This window comes from Molothrus ater (assembly GCF_012460135.2).
Source record: "Molothrus ater isolate BHLD 08-10-18 breed brown headed cowbird chromosome Z unlocalized genomic scaffold, BPBGC_Mater_1.1 matZ_random_MA35, whole genome shotgun sequence".
In the NCBI taxonomy this organism is placed as follows: Eukaryota; Metazoa; Chordata; class Aves; order Passeriformes; family Icteridae; genus Molothrus; species Molothrus ater.
In genome coordinates this window covers 4,793,916-4,813,872 of record NW_023416471.2, presented here as the reverse complement: position 1 = coordinate 4,813,872, position 19,957 = coordinate 4,793,916, and the positions used below count along the sequence as shown (strand labels likewise).

The 19,957-nt window shown below is 41.1% G+C and overlaps 1 protein-coding gene across 1 annotated transcript; it reads left to right on the top strand.

Moving 5' to 3' along the window:
* Positions 1-535: 535 nt before the first annotated feature.
* On the top strand, positions 536-19,516 carry REEP5 (receptor accessory protein 5). The gene is made up of 5 exons (XM_036403102.2): positions 536-698; positions 806-899; positions 10,933-11,071; positions 15,423-15,591; positions 16,962-19,516. The coding sequence occupies exons 1-5, from the start codon at positions 581-583 to the stop codon at positions 17,009-17,011; spliced, it is 570 nt and encodes a 189-aa protein (XP_036258995.1). The 5' UTR covers positions 536-580; the 3' UTR covers positions 17,012-19,516.
* Positions 19,517-19,957: the final 441 nt, after the last annotated feature.

Below are 19,957 nucleotides of genomic sequence, written 5' to 3'. Positions count from 1 at the left end.
CCGTAAATTGTCATAACCTTTCTTCTACATCACATCGATGCCTACCATCTGTTTCTGACTTTTGCTCACCGTGTATGGTATCAGGCGCTGATTTTGGGGGTGGGGGGACATTTTAGCACTTGTAGGCAATTGGAGCAGGCTACGTGCGTGGCCTCCTCCCCTTGCCGTCTTTGACACAGGGGGCTTGTCTGTTTGATTCCTTGAACAAGGCGCACCATCCTTGCAGGGACCTATGTCCCTGGCCCCCCTCCAGGATTAAAAATCTACCCCTACTGGCGGGACAAGAAGGGCGGGAGGCGGCGAGGGGACGTGGGCTGCGCACACCGCGCCCGGTGCCGCATCCCGCCCTGCGCCCGGGGCCCCCCAAAGCCGCCGGGGACCGGGTCCGCCCCGGCGGGGCGAGCCCCCAGACCTCCATTTCGCGCAGGGGCGGGCTCGGAGCGGGCCCGCAGCCGGCGGAAGATGGTTCCCGGGCGCTCGCCACCGCCCCCGGGCGCGGCGCCACGGGGCCGGACGCTGGGTGCTGGGGCGGGGCCGCGGGCAGCGCGGGGCTGCGGCGCGGAGCGGCGGCACCAGCGCCATGACCGCGGCGATGCGGCAGCGCTTCGACCGCTTCCTGCACGAGAAGAACTGCATGACCGCCCTACTCGAGCGGATCGAGAGCAAGACCGGCGTCAGCCGCACCTACATCGCCACCGGTGAGCGTCGGCCGCCGCCCCACCGGCTCCCCGCGGGCGGCCGCGCCCTGCCCGCTCCTCCTGGCCCCGGTCCCTCGGGCTCTGACGGCCCTCTGCTCTCTCCTCAGGCATCCTCGGCGTCGTGGCCGTGTACCTGGTGGTGGGATACGGCGCGTCCTTGCTCTGCAACATCATCGGCTTCGCCTACCCCGCCTACATCTCGTGAGTGTCGCGACTCCTGCCCCCTGCGCCACGCCACGGTTCCGGCTGCCACCCGCTGATGTGGTTGCAAAATCGCGTCACTTGCGACGGTGCCGAGCCAGTCTAGGGTGGCGTTCCAGTCTGGGACCGTGCGCCAAAGTGTTGGTTTTGGCGCCCCCCCCGCCCCCGCCACCCCCTGTCCCCCTTTCCTTGAGCAGGTACAGGTGCCAGGTGAAGAACGAGGCTTCTCCCATCTGGCGAATGCTGCAGGAGTTACAGATGGGAGACGCTGGGTGGTTTCCACACTTGATAACCAGTTCCTGTAGCGGGTTGTGCTTTGGGGTTGGGCTCCCAGCTTTGTCATCCCCAGCGGGAAGCGGGACCGTACGGGAGGGGGGTCCTCCTTTGAGGGTGTTTGTCAGAAGTCGCGCTGATGGTTTGAGCGGGGCGCGGGGAGGCACTGGCGCGTCCTCGGCGTGTGCCTGGTACCGAGTACCGGGGATGGGCTGGAGACAGAGGTGCAGTAAGGACTGCTGTGTATTCCAAACCTGCCTCGCTGATGGGCGGGAGCGGGGAAGAAAAGCGCTGTAACTCCTCTCGAGTGTGAAAGACTTTAAAATACTTCCTTTTTCAGAGGAAGGGCTCCTTAGATATTCTTAAAAACAAAGTAACTGTTATCTTTCACATGCGTATATAGTCCCTTAGACCAAGATGCATTTCCTGTTAGGCTGGACCGCAGTCGAGTATGATCCAAAAGACTGCAGAAACTAAATAAAACCTGTGTAACCTAATACCTCCATCGAATGGAAGTCCTTCCCAGCAGGACTGTGATATTGTTGAAACACAGTGCTTGCCTTTTATGTAACTCTATTTAAATGCAGTCAGCAGCTTTTAAAAATATCTTCTCTGTAATTGGATCCTGGACAATAAAAGTTCGGTTCTTTTATTTTTTCAGAGATGCGAGAGTTTCACTTCATTTTATACTCTTGAAACATCCTGTGGTTGTGATGTTTAAGGCCAAACAACATTTTCCTAAGTGCTGTTCCTGTTGTTCCCTTATTTTGGAGATTATAGGCCAAGAATTCTGGAGAAACTTAGGTTTTGTTTCCTAGACGATAATTTTTAATGAAAAGATTGGTTTAAAAGTATTCTTTCATTAAAATCTGAAAGGGGAAATATCGGCCAACAAACCTTCAAAACATTGAAATGGTTATGTAGGAATTATGTTTATGTAATATTATGTGTCTTAGGTCACTTTTAAAATTATGTAATTACTTTCTAAAATCCTATTTGAATTTTTAAATTTGTTTTAGAATTTCACTGTTTGGAGTATATTTTAAACCTTCCATTGTGCAATGATGCTGAATAAATTGATACTACAAACTCTTGGAACTGCAGAATCAAGGCAGTAGCAAATCAAATATGAATAATAAGGTTTCATTGCTAATTTTTTCTTTCAAATTTGAGGTGTTTTAAAAATGTTTTGTGGAGTATCTCCCTTTTTCATGTTGAAAAGTGGTTTTAAATGTGTCTTAATGTGAAAAGTTACATCCCAGATCTTAGTATTGTGGTGTGTTTCAGTTTTTGGAGCTTTTTTTAATAATGGGAGCAATATTCCTGGCAACAAGTTTTACTTAAACAAAAAAGCACACAAATACAATGCCAGTTCTGGGGTTTTTTTCCTAGTTCGTGCTCAGGTAATGCTTGTCCTTTTTAATGCTGGAAAACATTTTTGTAGGAAATTATAATCCTAGGTGAAAACCTAATTTAAAATGTGTGTGGTGTGCTGCTTGCCAGTGTCTTTCAATGGCAGCCTGCTGACAGCACACGTGGGCTCAATCCCCTCCCCAGCCCTTCTCTCCCAAGTCCAGAGCTGGTATGTAGAGTTTATCCACATTTCACTGTGCCTGTTTTTGTTTTGGCTGCTCTGGGTCAGGTACTGTAGTCAGGGTGCTGCTGAGTGCCTTCTCCCGTGCTTATAGAGACCCAGAGCATAAAGAACACCGCCCTGAGTGGTTTGTTTATTCCTCTCTGCTGTTTTCTCTGTCCCCCTTGGAAAGGCAGATGAAGAGCCTGCTGTATGAACTGACTGTAGTGGATATGCTGCCTAGCACTGAACAGAAAACAGTTTTCAGCTGTTTTCATCAGCTGCACACACCCTCAAATGCCTTTTGCTCTAAAAGCTGCGGCTTCTGGAAGAGGTCAGGAGCTGTAAATGGAATGTATTGTGCAGGGTGTTAGTTTGATGTTTACACAGATGGTTCAACAACGAAACAAAGCCTGAAATGTCTCAGAAAGGCACCGAAAGAGAAAAAGCAGATTACTTTTCCTTGGTTAATTTACTTTCTTCTTTTGTAAAGTAGTTCAGTGTATCATTTCTCCATCGTCAGTAACTGAATTGTTTAAGAGGAAAACAAGGAATGGTTTGGGTTGAAAGGAACCCTGAAGGTCATGTAGTTCCAGCCACCCTGCCATGGCCAGGGACAAAGTTGTGGGTCAAGCTCTTTGTCAGCAGAAAAGGCACTCATGAAGAAGTGGGGACAGATGTCTGTGCTCTGCAAGGGGCATCAACAGTCTTTACAGTTGTTTAAAACGGCAAACAGGCTGCCTGATGGGCAACCCACAGGCATGTTCCAAATGTGTTTTATTGGGATTTCAGTTCTGGGTTACTTTAGTCATGGTAATTACTGTCCATCTCTATGCTTTCCTGAAAGAAAATATATTGGAGTCACAGCAAACCCAGAGACCCTCAGCTCAGAGTTAATTCTGTTCCTGCATGAAATCAGGACAGTTTTGTGCAGGTATCTGCCTGTCAGGCTTTGTATAAACCTGCAGTTTATTTTCCCTGGTCTCTGTCATTCTGTGTGTTCGCTGTGGTGTGTGCAGTGCAGCAGGTGTGAATTTCAGTGGAGAAATGCTGGAGGCTCTAACTGCTGGCCCAGCAGATGGTGTGAAGTGGTGCAGCTGCAGCTGCACTGCTGCCCACGTTCTCATCACTGTGGTGCAAACCAGTGCCAGGGAAGGGGGCAGGTCCCTGCTTAATGCCTGATACAGCTTCAAGCAGGCACAGCTGTTTCCCTCTTTACTCTTCCTTACTCACCTTCAGGTCTGCCTCGGGTAAATCTTTAGTGGTTTCATACATGGAGGAATTTCTTCTTCGGCAATACAAAAATCTCCCTGTACATCCACGTGATGTGTCATAGCACGGGCCCACCTCAGTCTCTTAACATAGGCAAAATGAAAGAGTAGTTCTCTGGCTGTTTCTCAATAGGTCAGGCAATCTCTACTCTCATTCCTTGGAAGTCTGTAAGTGCTATGTGATGGAAGAGAAGAAATAATTTTAAGTTGAAATCTAATACTTAATTTACAGGCTTTTGTGGTTGCAGAAGACCAGCACTGAAAAGTGTCCCACACATCATTGACACAAGTTTTTAAACTTCTAGCAAGCTTTAACTGCACAAGGCAGCAATCAGGCTAGAGATGGAAAAAGTGAGTGTTGGCAAGTGCATAAATACCATTGCCAACGTTTTCACTGCTTCTCTAAACTTTCCAGAGCTAGCGTGTTCAAATGTAGCTCCACCCATAGTTAGTGGTGGTTAACTGCCTCGGAAAAATTAGAGTGCAAGCAGGAAGGGAGCCTTTGATGACTAAGAAATGTGTGCAAAGGATTGGAAATTTCTTAAGTGCCGTCATGCTTGGTTTAAAAATTACGAAGAGAAAATAGCTTTGGGCAGTAAAACGTCTGAACTTATTACTAGTGTCTTCAAGGGAGAAAAGCAATATAGTACAATAATGCCTCTCTGTGCTTCGGCTAATTTTATGCTGTTACTTCGCTTCAGCTGTTTTTACTATGTAAATGTTGCTTGTAGCATTTTACTAGTAGGAAACAATCTGGATTGATTGTAGAGAAGTATAAACACTCAACTGAAGTTTGACTATTGTCATGGTCTCCTAGCTCCTTTTCCTCTTTCATGCTTTTAAAACAGGACCACTGCTTTTCTTTGGTGACAGTTATTCAGAAAAGATTTAATTGTTTGTGTATTTCTTGAGAACTAGGACAGCAAATTTCTCTTAACAAGTTTTGAGGCAAATGCTTACTTTCTTCCTTCATGAAAAATCATGCATGATGTGCCAAGGTTCAGAAGTAATGGTCTGCTGCTGCTTTATAAATATGATTTGAGAGAGCTGACATATCTAACCAGATTCACAATGCCTAGTATAAATATAAGTAGAAAATTTTCAAATCTGTCTGCACTTGTGCTGTTTTCTCTTGTGCATAATAATCTGGGGTTTCAGACACTAAAAAGGGTATTTTGATTTTTTTTTAATATGTCCTGCCAAATCAGTTCCTCCAAGCACACTTACTTTTTGGTTTTTAGGTTTTAGAGTGCCATGTTTAAAAGCCATCTTATCAGTCATTTGGACAAATTATGTGCTTTCCTTTCTAAAGAAAGCAAGTGTTTAGGTTCAGGGAGTCTAATATTGCGATAACAGTATGAAAATTTTGCTTTTACTTCCAAATCTTGCTTATAGGTTTAAAATATAAAGGTGTTTGTTATATGGATGGGTCTACTCTGAGCTGAGGCACTAAGACATCTTAATTCCTGCAGAAGAGCCAGCATGTGTGGGATTGTGTTTTGGGAAGCTGGTTTTGGTCAGAACTGGGGAACTGACTCATTGGTTTGCTCTACAAATACTTGTGCCAGGAATGAGCAGAGAGCAGTGAAATGAGAGGATGCCTGCTTTTTTCCCCCCTCTCTGTTTCAGGAATCTAGCTTTGTGTTAACATGTAGGCTGTAGGACTCTATGGGCGGGCAAAATGGCATATATTCCTCTTGCTGCCTCAGTCCCCATTTCCTTTCAAGAAACACAGTTAGAACCCCTTGTGCTACTCTCATGTAGCTTTTTGGTGTCTTCTAATATCTGTCTGTCCATGGTCAGTGAAACCCTCCCTTGCTATCCTTGATGAGTTTTTCTGATCCCTTCTGCTACATCCTCAAAATTGTGAGAGAGGGGAACTGGTAGACTGAAATTACAGCAATTGTGTAAGTGCAGTTGGCAGGAAGATCTTTTCTATATCTGCAAATGCATGACTGCTGTTGCAGTCAGTGAGGAGGAAGAAAGATGGAAAGCAAGAAAGATGGAAAGCAGAAGGCTTTTCGGTGATGGATAGTAATGTAGAAGCCAAAACGATAAAGTGAATCCAAAGGTACTTGTTTCAGTGAAATGATATGAGGTGTCAGAGAGGCAACCTGCCAGGATGAGTCTGACATGAGGATGACAGGAGGCTCCAAGCTAAGGAGGTTTGTGGTGCAGTGGAGTGTTGATTCTGTGTGGGTGTCTGGATACATAGCTAGAAGTAAATTTTACAACCAGCTGTAAAGAGTTGGGGCAGACCAGTAGGCATAAGCTCTAGAAATATAGGTGATTTCATGGGTTTTTAAGTTAAATGAAGAAAAACCAAACCCAGACTTACTCTTGGTTAAGGTTATGACAAAAATTCATATACTTACTTCATATAGCACTGACCAGAAAACTGAAGGAAGCATGCCCAAAATGGTCCAGTCTTTCCCAGCTACAATCTGAGCACCGGGTTTAAGGGAGACTGATCTTTTGCCTTGAACCTGTAACTTTGTTTATACAAGAATCTTCAGGTTCACCTTGTAAATTGCGGGGATAAGGGCGATCACATGAGACCATGGCAATAAAATTTTGCATTTCTTTATTTCTGCTTCCCAGATCTGGACTCAGCTCAGTAAAATCCTGACTCCAAACTCATAACTTAGCTTGTGAGTACTATATGTGTGAATTTACTGTAACAAATGATTTGTTATGCCAGAGCTAATTGTGGAGCAACAGTCTCTTCTTGGAAAAGAGCTGATTTTTTTGTTGAAATGAGTCAGATGCTCTAAGTGAAAGAACTCTACTTGGCAACTTACTAAAATTAGACCAGTGTCCGTTACTATCAGTAGCAGGATAAGTAGCCAGAATGGATCTAGAGTAAAGTTTGACTGGCTTTAGGGTGCACAGGGTCAAAGCTGAGCCAATGCTCTGACGCTGTAAGTACAGCACGGATGGGAACCCTGGGCTGCCACAGAATGTGACTACCTCCACTCTTCCATCTTGGCACCACCAGCTAGCAGAGTTACTGGGGAACAGATCTGGCTGAAAATTAAGTTTCTCTTGGCTCCCCATCCATCACAGTGCTGGCCCACAGCAGGTTATTTTCACTCTTGGTCAGGCAGCTGTTTTTAAAATAACTGAGCTGTGATATTTACTCTCCACACTACTGGAGCTTTTCCTAGTGATTGCTTTTACCTCCAAGGTGCAGAACTACTGTAAGTAGTTGTTTGAAACTCTATTTAAAGTCCTCTACAGTTAGTGATTAAGCAGTATAAAAAATCCTTTGGGATATATAATTACTATGCATAACTAAGGTGGAATTTAATCAGATCAGCACTAGACAAAATGGTGTAATTTTTTTAAAATATGAATTGTCCTTGGATTGTCCTTCATTTGTTAGAAAATCTTGATATAATGTGTTCATGAGGCTGACTTATTTGCTCTTGCAACACAGAAATAATTTATAAGAAGGCAATCCTAAAGTAGGATATAGTGTCAGTGCCTCTTGCTCTGTAACTTTTCACTTATTCATGGAGATTGCATTTTGAATATCAGCCTGCTTGATTGCTGACCTAACATGGAGAAGAATGAAGTGTTCTTGGCTTGAAGTAATGCCTATGGTATCTCTCCTAAGCTTAATTATATAGGGCATTACACCAGGAAAATACTTCTAGAATAACTTGGAAGACTAAGTTTAATTAAAGTGTGATTCTCATGTTGAAAGGAGTATAGTTATAAATGGATAAAAAAATCCCTCTCTGTTCAGATATTCTACATAGCTTACTGTGCTTGTTCTTGGACAAATACTATTTTCTGTGACTTACTATTGAAATAGTGTGTAAATAGCAAGGGATGGAGGTAACTTTTGCCTTTTGTTCAACAGGGACATGTTATGCTGGATTTCCCTGTCTCATCTGAGGAACACACTCCCCATTCCAAAGCAGGATATTTATAAAATACTTGCTTTTCCTTGACTTCAGTTAAAACTTTCATTCACTGATGGTCCTGCTGTGACCTGCTTTTCCCCCCTCCCTCTCTCCCAGCTGGGACTGGAGCCATGGCTTGCAGGAGCAGTTTGAGCTGACATGGCTCTTCCCTGCTGGCTCTGGTAGGGTGCTGCCCCTCACCTTGCCCACCAATATCAGACCACTGCAGAAGGAGGGGAGATGTGCTGTTCCCTACAGTGTGTAAGAAAACAACCACATGTGGATTTAATGTTGTGTACATCAGCTGGCTAAATCAGATGGGGCTTTGACTACTCGTAGTGCTGCTGCTCGTGGCTGTCTGACAAAAAAAGCGTGTTGTTCATGTATCCCCTGAGGAACTACAGCAGCAGATGGTAAATGTTCAAAGGGAGAACACCCACGGCACTGCATTTAGGAGCTCTCAAAAGCCATTTGTTTCCAGAAGAGAGAAGATAATAGAGCGTGGCCCATTAACAGAGTGATATGCCATCTGCCTATTGCCACTAAATTGGAGATTCTAATTTATTTTTTTTTTTAATAAATGAAAGCTGATTTTCATAGTTACTGAGATGATTTTAATAATGTTAAAAAGGAAGATGAAACAATGCTCCCTTAAACCCATATATGATTTCACTTCATATATGGTGACTGGAAAACAGGAAGACTGCTGGCAGGTTAACTGCAAAGTATTTTCTCACAAATACCAAGCTAGGATGCTTGTTGTGGTAATATAAGCCTTCTCTTCTCTGCCTCTAATGGAGCAATTGTCAGAACTAAAGGAATTCACATGGTGGGCCTCTACAGCAGGTTTTCCTAAGCACTGAGAAATTTTGCAATTGGTGCCTTTCTCTGCTCCATTTATCCACCACCCTCACATCCCTACTAGTCCATGTACTTTTTTCTTTCCCTCCAGAAGTGCAGTTTCACACATTGAAAATAGCTCTATAGCCTTCTTTCTTAACTCCTGTGGTGTCCAAGGGCTGTTTTTGTACAACCCCCTCACCTGGTCCTACAAGAATACTTCAGAGGTGTGGGCATGGAAAAGATGTGCTTTACAGTGGGAGCAGGAGCAGCTGAAGTTGTCACTGCCTTTGGAAATGTTTGGACTAGGGCTGCCTGTGATGGTAGGAGTAGCAAGTTGCAAGACCTGTGGAAAACCTGTTCTTCCAGTTGTGCTGGTGCTGTGTGTTGTTAAGATCCCCTTATTGATGGGGTATGGCAAGGGCTGCAGCTTTTCCCCTGCAGGACACTGCTGGCCAGCCTCTCACTCTAGCAGAAATAATGCATGAATTAATTATCAGATCCTTGTCCTGCATTTCAAAGTAATTCAGTCCAGCAGCTGTGCCAGCTCCCTCCTCTGCATGTGGTGGGTTTGCCAGTGCTTTTGCTAAAACGTACAGCATGTCACAGGAATTATTTCCCCCAACTCCCCCTGCTCCCCCCTAACTTACAGAACTAGGAAGTGACAGAATCCACAGCATTTTTCAGCTCACAGACCAGGAAATAGACTTAGGCCAACTCTCTGATTTCTGCCTTGTAAACCTCCTTAACTCTGCCTTTTTAAGGGAACTAACAGAAAACTTGGCACTTCTGGAACATCTCACACATGCTGCTTCAGAAACAATACAGGTGATATTAAAGGAAGAAGTGATACAAGAATTTAAACTAAATTGATTAAACTGAGTCTACAGATTTCAATCCTCCAGCATAAGTGGAGAGGACAAATGCTCTCTAAGACTCTTAAGCTTGAAATTATCAGGCGTAGATTTGCTAGTATTTTCTTTTAAAACTTCTTACAGTGCTAATCTGGAATTTAGTGGCTCCAGAAACTCCACTCCACTACTTTTTCTGAAAGAGCACATGTGCATCTTTTAGTTTCTGTTTTTTAAAACTATATAAACTTGAACTGCATTCTCATAGCAGATGGAGAACAAAAGCCCATCAAATCATGATGCAGAAAGCCCAATACTTTAGTAAAGTTTTTTTTGCTCTGTTCTTAATACTTTAGTCTACATCAGACTTTGCAAGTCGTGTAGGAATTAGTTTATAGAGCAATACATTGGGTGATGCAGACATATATTCCTCAGCATACGGATCTGGATCCCCTCTGCTTATGTAGACCAAGTGCTTCTTAGGACTTAGAGCAAATCTTAGGCATAAGTTTACCTTTTCAAAGAGGAATCTAGTGCATGTATGAGTACATTTCAAATGCTATTTATTAGAGCTAACTATATTAAAAAACCCAGAATAGTATAGACAGTTTTATACCACTGGTGCTGCTGGGAACCCCAGGCTGTGCAGCACTGAATGAATTTCTGATCCATGCATAGCCCACTGTGCAGGCCTTGTCTGGAGGCAAGGCTACCCCATTTTGATCACTTAAGGTATTATAGGATTTTTCATCCAAGACAACAACTCTGTTCATCATTCCTTTCTGACTGCCAGAGAAGGAGGATGGTCACTGATGGGTGCAGGCTAAGCCAGGCAGGTGATCACTGGCATCCTGTGTCTCACAGGACTGGCTCACTCAGGTTATCTGTTATGTGGGTCAATAATGCTCTGATGTACAGTAGCCTTCTGATCAGGATTACCACAGTGCCTCCGGAACTGGAACTATGCCCAAAGATTATCCCCTCCCTTTCTTGCCCCTCAAAATGTTTTGTGAGCAAGGTCACAATGCTCACTGGTTTTGTTTGGTTGGGTTTTTTTTTTTTTTTCCCTCCTTGTAATCCCAGAGGTAGAAATATCTCGAGTATCTTTTGGTTTTGAAGTGTGGTATATAGGGATAAGTTTTGCTGTTCAAAGACCTTGACACACTGTCTGTATAATAGATGCTAATTAGTTTTCTTTGTGTAGTTAAAATATGGAGAGCCACATAAAACAAAGGATCTGAGTCATTAAATCTTCATCATTATAGATGAGACTGATGCTACTGTTCTGCTCACTTTTATTTATTTTCCTTGCAGAATCAAGGCCATTGAAAGTCCCAACAAAGATGATGACACACAGTGGCTGACTTACTGGGTTGTGTATGGCATTTTCAGCATAGCTGAATTCTTCTCTGACATCTTTCTGTCATGGTTCCCTTTCTACTACATGCTAAAGGTATGTTAATTCATGTGACCCCTCTCCTAAAATGGAACCTTTTGATGAGACTGATCTAATATCTCCAGGAATGGTAGATGACAACAGATTCATTTGGAATCATTCCCAGGTTACACCTTCTTTTTACATGCAGGTTATGTGTAGCTTATTACTGTGAAAGCGGTCTGTTTACAGCTGATGGTTTTGTGATGCAGGAGGGGAAGTTGGGATAGGTGGAAGGGAAAGGTCTGCTGGGTTTTAGGAAAGAAGAAAAGACAGTGGAACTGTCCCATAAAGAAAAAAAAAACAAGCCAAAGACAGTTATTTCTCTTGGTGCTCAGGTAAATTTGGACAAATGGCATAAGTAAGCCCCACAGAGTGGCTCTATTTTTGCTTTAAGTGGATTAGTAAAAGTGGAGAGTAAAATCATGAAGGCTGTTGAAGGAGGTCATAACATCTGTGCTTTTGGAGCAAAGATGGAAATTGGAACACAAGAATAGTTGTCCTACAGTTTTAATTTTTAATTAAGCTCAGTTTCCTGAAAGGAACTGGTAGCTGTCAGAGGAGATGGTTGCTAATGTCCATTTGTAAGTGTGATTTGACTACCAGCCATGATTTGGTTAAGCTTTGTTTGTGATCTAAGGTGTCAGTCAACTTCAACACGTTAAATTCTTCTAGGAGATAGCTGATCACTCTATGTGCTGTTGAGTAAAAGACATTTTAGCTTGCTACAGAGCCTGCTCTTTATCTCAAAGAACTGTTACGAGCTTTCTGATTCAGTGGCTGTTCTCTTCCTTCTCTTTTATTTTGTTAGCCTGGTTTACTCACACCAAAATTGTTAAAACAATTTACTTGCCAGGTATTGTGGTGGGGTCATTTAATATTTTAATGATAAGACCTGACAATGTAAAAAGGCGTTTCCAGGAAATGCCATATTTTATAGGCAAAAATTGACTGCAACAGCTGGTTTACATGTCTGCCTTGTTCCTTTTCAGTCTTTAACAAGCCTCAACTCTGGCAATCATTTATACACCTTCTACTTTAGTAGAATTACGACTTTATTCCATCATCTGTATATGCTCACAATTCTGAATTCATACAGTGTATTTTCAGAGCTTCTTTTTCTAAATTCTTAGTGAAAAAAGGCATGGGAACAGTTTCTTCATGCCACTACAGCTCTCTTTCTGAAGAGTACATGACTGAAATTCAGGTTGGCTTTTCAAATAAAGACGACAAATGGCTCTGACAAAATGGTATCAGGAGTACCACAGTTACATGTAGTACTGTAGTCAAGGGAAAGGCACTTTTCTCAGTTCTGCAAAAGCAAGCACAAGGAATTGTGTCAATACACAGCTTTCTATGATAGCTGCAGAAGGCACATAGAAGCCAAGTGTTTGCTCTCAGTAGTGGTTGGTAGGAGAGGTTTGTACAAAGGCAGGCAGGTGTTGGCTGAGGATCAGAAAGTGTTGCTGAATGGGTGAGAAGATGGAGATTACTCCACAGGAGAAGAAGGAGGAATCAGGCAGCTTCCACACTTCATTCTCATGAACTAAGGCCTCATGGAGGGTAGTTATGATGTCTCCATATCTTTTTCATGAAGTAGAAGCCCAGATATTCATTCATGAAAATTTCGAGCTTGCTTTCATTCTCAGGATGTGCTAAATTTGTGTATTCACATCTCTTTGATATGGCTTGTAGCTTCCACTCCAGACTGGGATTTAGTTGCTCAGTATTTTAAAGCACCTTCATGTACGTGGCTGAAACACTGAGCACCGCTGCTTCCAGAGTCCCCAAGGTCCACAGTTTAGACTCTGTGACGTTAAAGTTTTCAGCAGACTAGAAAATTTTGTGGGTGGGAGAAAGGAATGTTGAAGAACTCCTTTAAATATGTTATGATGTTTGTATACACTTTTGTTCTCCAGATGACATTTCTTGGATTTTATGGGCTTTTCTTTTTTTGGTAATGCCCACTTCCTATTTATCTGTTTGAGGTTTTTTTATTTCTGAAGCACAGGACATGCATGCAACTCATAATTTCTTATGCTTATGATTTGTTATTTAATACTTCTGTTCAGGCTTTAAAGATTTCTGTGGCATTCGGGAATTAGAGTACAGTAGCCAGTAAAAGCAGCAGAGTTTATCATCCTATGAGTATTCTTGGTGGTGGGAACAAGAGGGACTCCTTACTCCACTAATGGTTCTGCCTTGAAATACTGTAATGCTATTTCTGTAATGCTAAAATTGGTGCTGCCAGGGCAAAAACAGCTGCTAGGAGCAGGTCCAAGTGAGCCAGACTGAGCTCAGGTGAATTCCATTCCCTCCTCTGACTGGTCTGGAGGGTTGCAAAGAATATATTTTGGGTTTGGGGTTTTTTTTCCTAGTTAACAATTTTATCACTCTGAGCTTGCTGGAACCTCTTACAACCCTCTTTATTTTCAATAGCCTGTGTTAGTTCAGTTTCATGAGAGATAGGGGTGAAATAAACTAAGTTATCAGTCTAACATTTTCAAGCTTTTAAACAAGTGAGAATCTCAACTTTGGTACATGTCCAATAGAAAATGTATATAAACATCTGTTGCAGTACAATTCAAAAGTAATAGGTATTATTTGAGAACAAATCTATAATTACCTGTGTCTCAACTAGAGTGGGACAAAGCTGTCAAATCAAAATTACTAATTTTATTCTTAGGCAGGGAAAGGGAAATTTCAATTTCTTTAGGTTTTAGATGAAGTTGGACTCACATTTGAGGGATTTTTTTCTAAAACAAAGGAGAACTGATTTTTTTTGTGTAGAAGTTGAGATACTTGTACAGTTTTGTGGGAGAAGTAACTTTCAGTAATTGATCAGATATTCTTGAACAGGAAATAAAGTCAGTGCACTGCTCAGCTTTTAATGAAAAGTAACAACATAAGATAGTACCATGTAGTCTTTATGTTATATTAAATTCCAAGGAATTGAAGCTTTTGAAAATCAGTATTTATATTGATAAAGGCACTTTTTGCCTTTATTTTCTCTGACCATACTTAATAATTCATCAGCTGCTACTTACTGGTGCCAGATTTTACTGCATGTTGAATTATGTGTTTTACTTCATTGGAATTTTCCCGATGGGCCAATCTCTCTGGTGAACACTTTACTTCAAAAACCTTTATTTCTCTTCTGGTAAACATTGCTTTCAGTCATTTTGTCTTGATACCACAATCAAATAGTTTAAAGAAGAAACTTAATGCTTACCCAAAAGGATAGTAAATTGATCTGGCACTGCAGAGAAGACAAAGCCAAAATTTTACACATGTGAAGAGTAGAACCTAGAGAATATTCAGTCTCAGTATACCTTATTGGGAAGGAACAGAGGAGACATACTCCAAAATATTTTGAGACCTTGCTTGAAGAAAATTGTGTGCTTTGATTCCTTTCTGCCGAGAGATGTGTGGAAATCCTCAAACATGGAATCCTGTCTAACATGAAAAGAAGACATGTTTTGAGCCTGTTTTGTTTTGTGTTTCAGGAAAGAATAGTCTGAGAAAAGCTGTTACGGCTTCATTTTCTGGAGAGGCTTTTGACATGGAATAGTACTGTACTATTTGTGTACAGAAAGAACTGTACTGCTGTGAAAATGTACTTCATTTTGTTGCAGTTTTATCCTACAAAATAATTTTATATGTATTTTCATCGCTCAAGCAGATTTAGTTTATGGCACTCCCTGTCCCTTAAATGTTTCATCTTGCTCTGCATGACTGTCTTTGTGTGCTATATGGCAGTGAAACTGAAGCCAAATAAAAGTGCCTCAGTAGTAAAGACAGGGATTTGTAGTACTTGTAATAACTGTCCTTCCAAACCCCTTTTGTAAGATGCAGAAACGTGACCCCACATTGTGGTCTTCAATTTTTCTGGAGAGCAGATGGTGCTCTAAAAGCTATACCTAAACTGTAATCCAGAGGCATTAGTCTTGTTTGTGCACTGTGTGCAGCTTGGGCTTATCTCTCCTCCTCGTCAATTGACTTCTGGGGTACACACAATCCTGTTCTTTCCCCACTGTGTTTTCAAGGCAGACAGGCAGAGAGGAGAGGGATGTGTTTTGGCTGAATTGAAGTAATTTAGGGTCCAGACATTCAGTGAGGCCTGTGCCATGTGTTTTAGAAATACTGAGAGAAACTGATGGTTTTTTTCTTTCATGTATATATCCATGAAATTACTCCAGTATGAAGATTGGCTGTATGTAGCTGTCCTGGTGCACTCCCTCCCAGAGCCCTGACCGCACAGGGAAGGACTACCTGTTCTCACTGTGCTCGGTTCTGTGGCACTTAGAAAAGGCACCTTGTCTCCTACTCATGATTCCTTCCACTCAGGCCGATGTTCTCGTTCTCACAGTGTGGCTTCCTGCTGTGGTGCATGGCTCCAAGCCCTTCCAACGGGGCAGAGTTTCTCTACCACCGGATTATCCGTCCCTTCTTCCTGAAGCACGAGGCCCAGCTGGACAGCGTGGTGCAGGACCTGAAAGACAAGGCTGCAGAGACTGCAGACACCATCACTAAAGAGGGTGAGCAAAAGGCCCTTCACTGGTCACAGCAAGTAGGGGGAACTGCACTGGGGAGCTCACTTAATATTCATCATTTGGAGGAAACAAAAATAAATTGCAAGAAGACTGTGTAAATTACAATGGAGAAGTTAAATTTGAGAAATGTGGATTGTAGTGGATCTTACTTGCAGTTAGGCTAGAATGAGTGGAAGGAATGGAATCGTTTTTATGTCTTCCCACCATACACACCACTAAAAACATTCTCTCTAGAGGCAGGTCCAGACATACCTTTCATAACTACAGTTATTGTTTTCGTGTATCCTCATGTCTCCTGAAATACTCCCTCAAATACCTGCTAGTATAGAGGGGGTCCCAGTTGTGCAGTAAACAGTTAACAGCAATACACAGCAACATGGGAACTGCAGTTTTCCCATGTATATATTTTTGCATTTTTCCTTCCTCTGGAGGTCAAAGGATTCTTCACTCTTAAATGAATTACTTACATTTTATTTTTACGTGTTATAACAGCCTCTGGATTGCTTAAGTTTTTTATTTCCTTGCATTCTGTTGTGAACCCTTGCATTCTAAAATATCTGATGATGGTTTTATGACTAAGAGAAGGAAATGTATTAAGTGGCTAAAATAAAGGTTTTTTTAAGATTAACTTGAAAGGAATTGTATCTATATGCTATTTCAAAGCATTTTAATTCTCCTTTCCACCAAACAATGAATGCAGCCTCATTTCATCTTACCAACTTAAGCAGTTTTCCTGTCTGCTTAAAAGATCTGCCTTGCTCAACTATTCTTGAAAATTTTGCTGCGTGATTCTTTTGGAGTCCCTATTGTTAGGCGTGTATCTTAATTAATGTCCTTCCATGTTGCATGTGGAATTTTCCTGTCCTCATTTCATCACTTATTCTTTCTTTTTCCTATTTTTATGTATAAAGATTTCTACAAAAAAAACCCCAACAAACCAAACAACAACAAAACAAACAAACAAACTAAAAGAAACCCACCAAAACAAAACAACAGCCTTTTTTAAAGAATCCATGCATACACATATATATTTACACACAAATATTAGCATTATTCCGAGTCTGTTTTATCATTATGGTATATTTCTTCCTGCAAACCTGTATGTCCTTAACACTATGAGCAGCCCTGTTTTAACAATACCATAGTTACAGTACTGGTCCTTACTTATGATTTATTTTTTAATGTTTTTATGATCAGTTTTATCACTATATCTAGGTGTATACAAAAGCTATGATTTTCTTCTATGTTCTATCTCTTGTGAGTAAAAGGAAATATTTTTTCATGCAGTTCAAGAACATTTGATAACCCACTTTGTCTGTTGGCCTATGACTAAACTTGATTTTATTTTCCTACAGCCAAGAAAGCAACAGTGAACTTGCTGGGTGAAGAAAAGAAGAGCACTTAAACTGGATTAGTTTCCCTACCACCTCCTTTGTGCAGCTTGATGTTACTGGGGACTGTGGTATAAGTTCAATAATATTGCCTTGGAAACATTTTGATATATTAAAGGAATGTGCTGTAAGTTTACTTACTACTTTGCTGTGACTGATAGAGAGTATGCATTTTTATTTAAAAGCAATGCAGTGGGCAGCATCTGAAGCTTAATGAAAATATTTTATTCATCTTCATGCAGAAGAAGTCTTTCAGTAATCTCTTTCTGCAGTAACAAATAAAAAAGTATATATCCCTCAGGCTCTGCACTTTAGTTGTCTCTTTGTCTATGAAATTACTCTTAACACTTTGATTGTGGTGCATCTGGTAGCACAAAGCTATTTCATAGGGAAAATTCTGAATGGATTTCTTGAATATACCGGGAATTATTGTGAGAGATGGCATAATGGATGTATTCCCCACCACTAAAGCTGTAAATTGTGAAATTATGTGTTCTAGGCACCTGATTATAGAGATTATTCACTGTTGCATGTTTTGTTGTAACACAGTATTTGGTACAGTGTGTGTATTCTTAAATGGATGGATACTAAATATAGGAAAGAATAACTTCCTTGGAATGATGCTTATTTTGGCCTGAAGTGATTTGCCAGAAATGGATGTATTAAATCTCACAAGACTAACAGAACATGACTGAAGTACAACTTCTTGCCTATTCTTGTTAAAACAAGTTGTTATCCAAAATTGTTCAAAGAGTGCTTTTTAAGATCACACTCAAAAGCACAAGCCACCTTTAGCTAAGGAGTGGTACCATTACAAACACTTTTTCTTGAATTCCTTTTAAAATAGCAGCTGCCTTGGATGTCAGTCCTCAGAATTACATCATTAAGGGGACAGACTACAACTCCCACAAGCTTTTTCTGCTCATAAAGATCTGAAATCTCTTCTGACTATACTAAGAACAACTTTGTATGAGTGCTTAAACTTCCTGAGTGGAGATGCTCTTGTTGTTCCTTGATATATTCCTGGCCAATCAGTAAGAGTGCAACCAAAGCTGCTAAGAGAATAAAGGTATTTTTTACAATCAATGTAAAAAAAAATTATTTTTCTTAGATTTCCATCTGTACTCTTTCACACTGTGGTATTTTCAACAAAAATGATTACATTAATTAATCAGGCATGAATTACTGAAATTCCCATGTTTTCATCTCCATGCTGACATTTCTTTGAAGCCTAGAGTAATGGTATGGCAGCTCTGAGCTCACAGAACATGCAGAAAGAAAGCTTAAGCTTTTGATAGGATAAAAATTATTTCCAGTACACAATCTTGAATTCTAAAGACTTAAGATAAAGTTTTGAAGACTTCTGGCTTTCTGCAACAAATTGTTGTATGAAGATTCTTTGTACATTTTCAGATTTTCACTGCAAAAAAGTGAAGCACACAGTGCAACTCAGTGGGTCAGTTTTAACCTGGAGAGATATGTTTTATAAAAGGGGATTTAGAAGTGTCATAAGAGAAAGCATTTTAAGCTTTGAGCTGGAAAACATAGCCCTTGGAGCTGGCAGCTTGGATAGGGAAATACAAGACCTGCTGTACCTCATGTTCTGTAGAACAGCATGCAGTTTGTCATTTGAAGAAAAAATAGCTAATCATTCCTTGACAACTCTTTGTTAGGAGGGGATATGCTGAAGAGGATAAAGTTTACAACAAAGTTCTAGATTTTAAGCATGTAAAAAGTTTGAAGTGTATCACCATTTAACTGCTTTAATTTCTTGTCTTAACTTCTTCTGTCGTAAACCCACTGGACTTTCTGGTAAGCCTTACTAAACCTTAGTCCTGTGTTTTAAGCTCTATCAGCTCTATGTAAAGCACTCATGTGGCCACTGTAATTTAGTTTCACTTCTTGAGATTAGAAATAACTAGATGAAAATAAATGAGGATTCTTAATAGACTATTTGATTTCAGTGCAAAGCACTACATAACTTACTTATCTAAAAGCTTACAGTAAATTTTAAATTTTTCAAGCATAATGATATCTGTAGTAGAGACAGGATTTACTTTTTATTTCTTATACTAATTAACAGTTCTTCCACTGTTTTTAATGGGGATAAAACATTCTAGGTAGATGTTAGGTAAGTGTTGAAACAGTCCCTTGCATCTCTCAGAACTCAAAAGACTTTAAATCAGCTTCTTGTCTTCACCAACTTGATATTATCAGCACATAAAATCAGTGCTCTTTTGTCAGATATCTACTTGAATTAGAGCTACAGTCTGTTGTTAACAAAAGTTGCCCTTGTTTTTTTGCCTTGATGCAAGTAGAAATGACTGAATTTCTGCAGCAAGTTATCCTTTCCTGGAAGTAACTCCACTGGGCTGGCCCCGCAGATCAGTGCTTTTCTTTGTGTCTTCACAACATTTATGTGCAAATGTTGGTACATACATCTGCTCCATGTCTTTGCTGAAGCTGTAATGTGCTAAATAAAAATGGACACAAATAAAGAGATTCTTATGGGACTGGTATGATGCCTCAGTATTTCTTAAGAACCTCATACCTCAATAGTGAAAACCTGGCTACTTTAGGAAGGCAGAAGGTCTTTACACGGTATTCACTTTTTTTCCCCCTCCCTGAAGTTCATTACTGTGGAACCAATAGAAAATTCTTAAACTCCAAAGGAAGTGTCTCTGCCTCATGCCAATCTGAGGGTGCAGCCAAGCAGATTTAGAGCATCAGACCCTTACAGAAGAGTTTGGAATGCAGAACTCTTCCCAACAGTGAGCACCACGAGCATCTTTCTAGGCTTCATAGCCTGGCTTACCTGGGAATCATCAAGGTTTAGGATTCTCTAGAAACACAGAGAGGAAAGACTGTAAACTACAGGGATTTTGAAGTTTTTCCTATCCCATGGGTTTCCTGGTATTCCATAAATGATCTCAACAAACAATGCTGAATACTTACTAGCA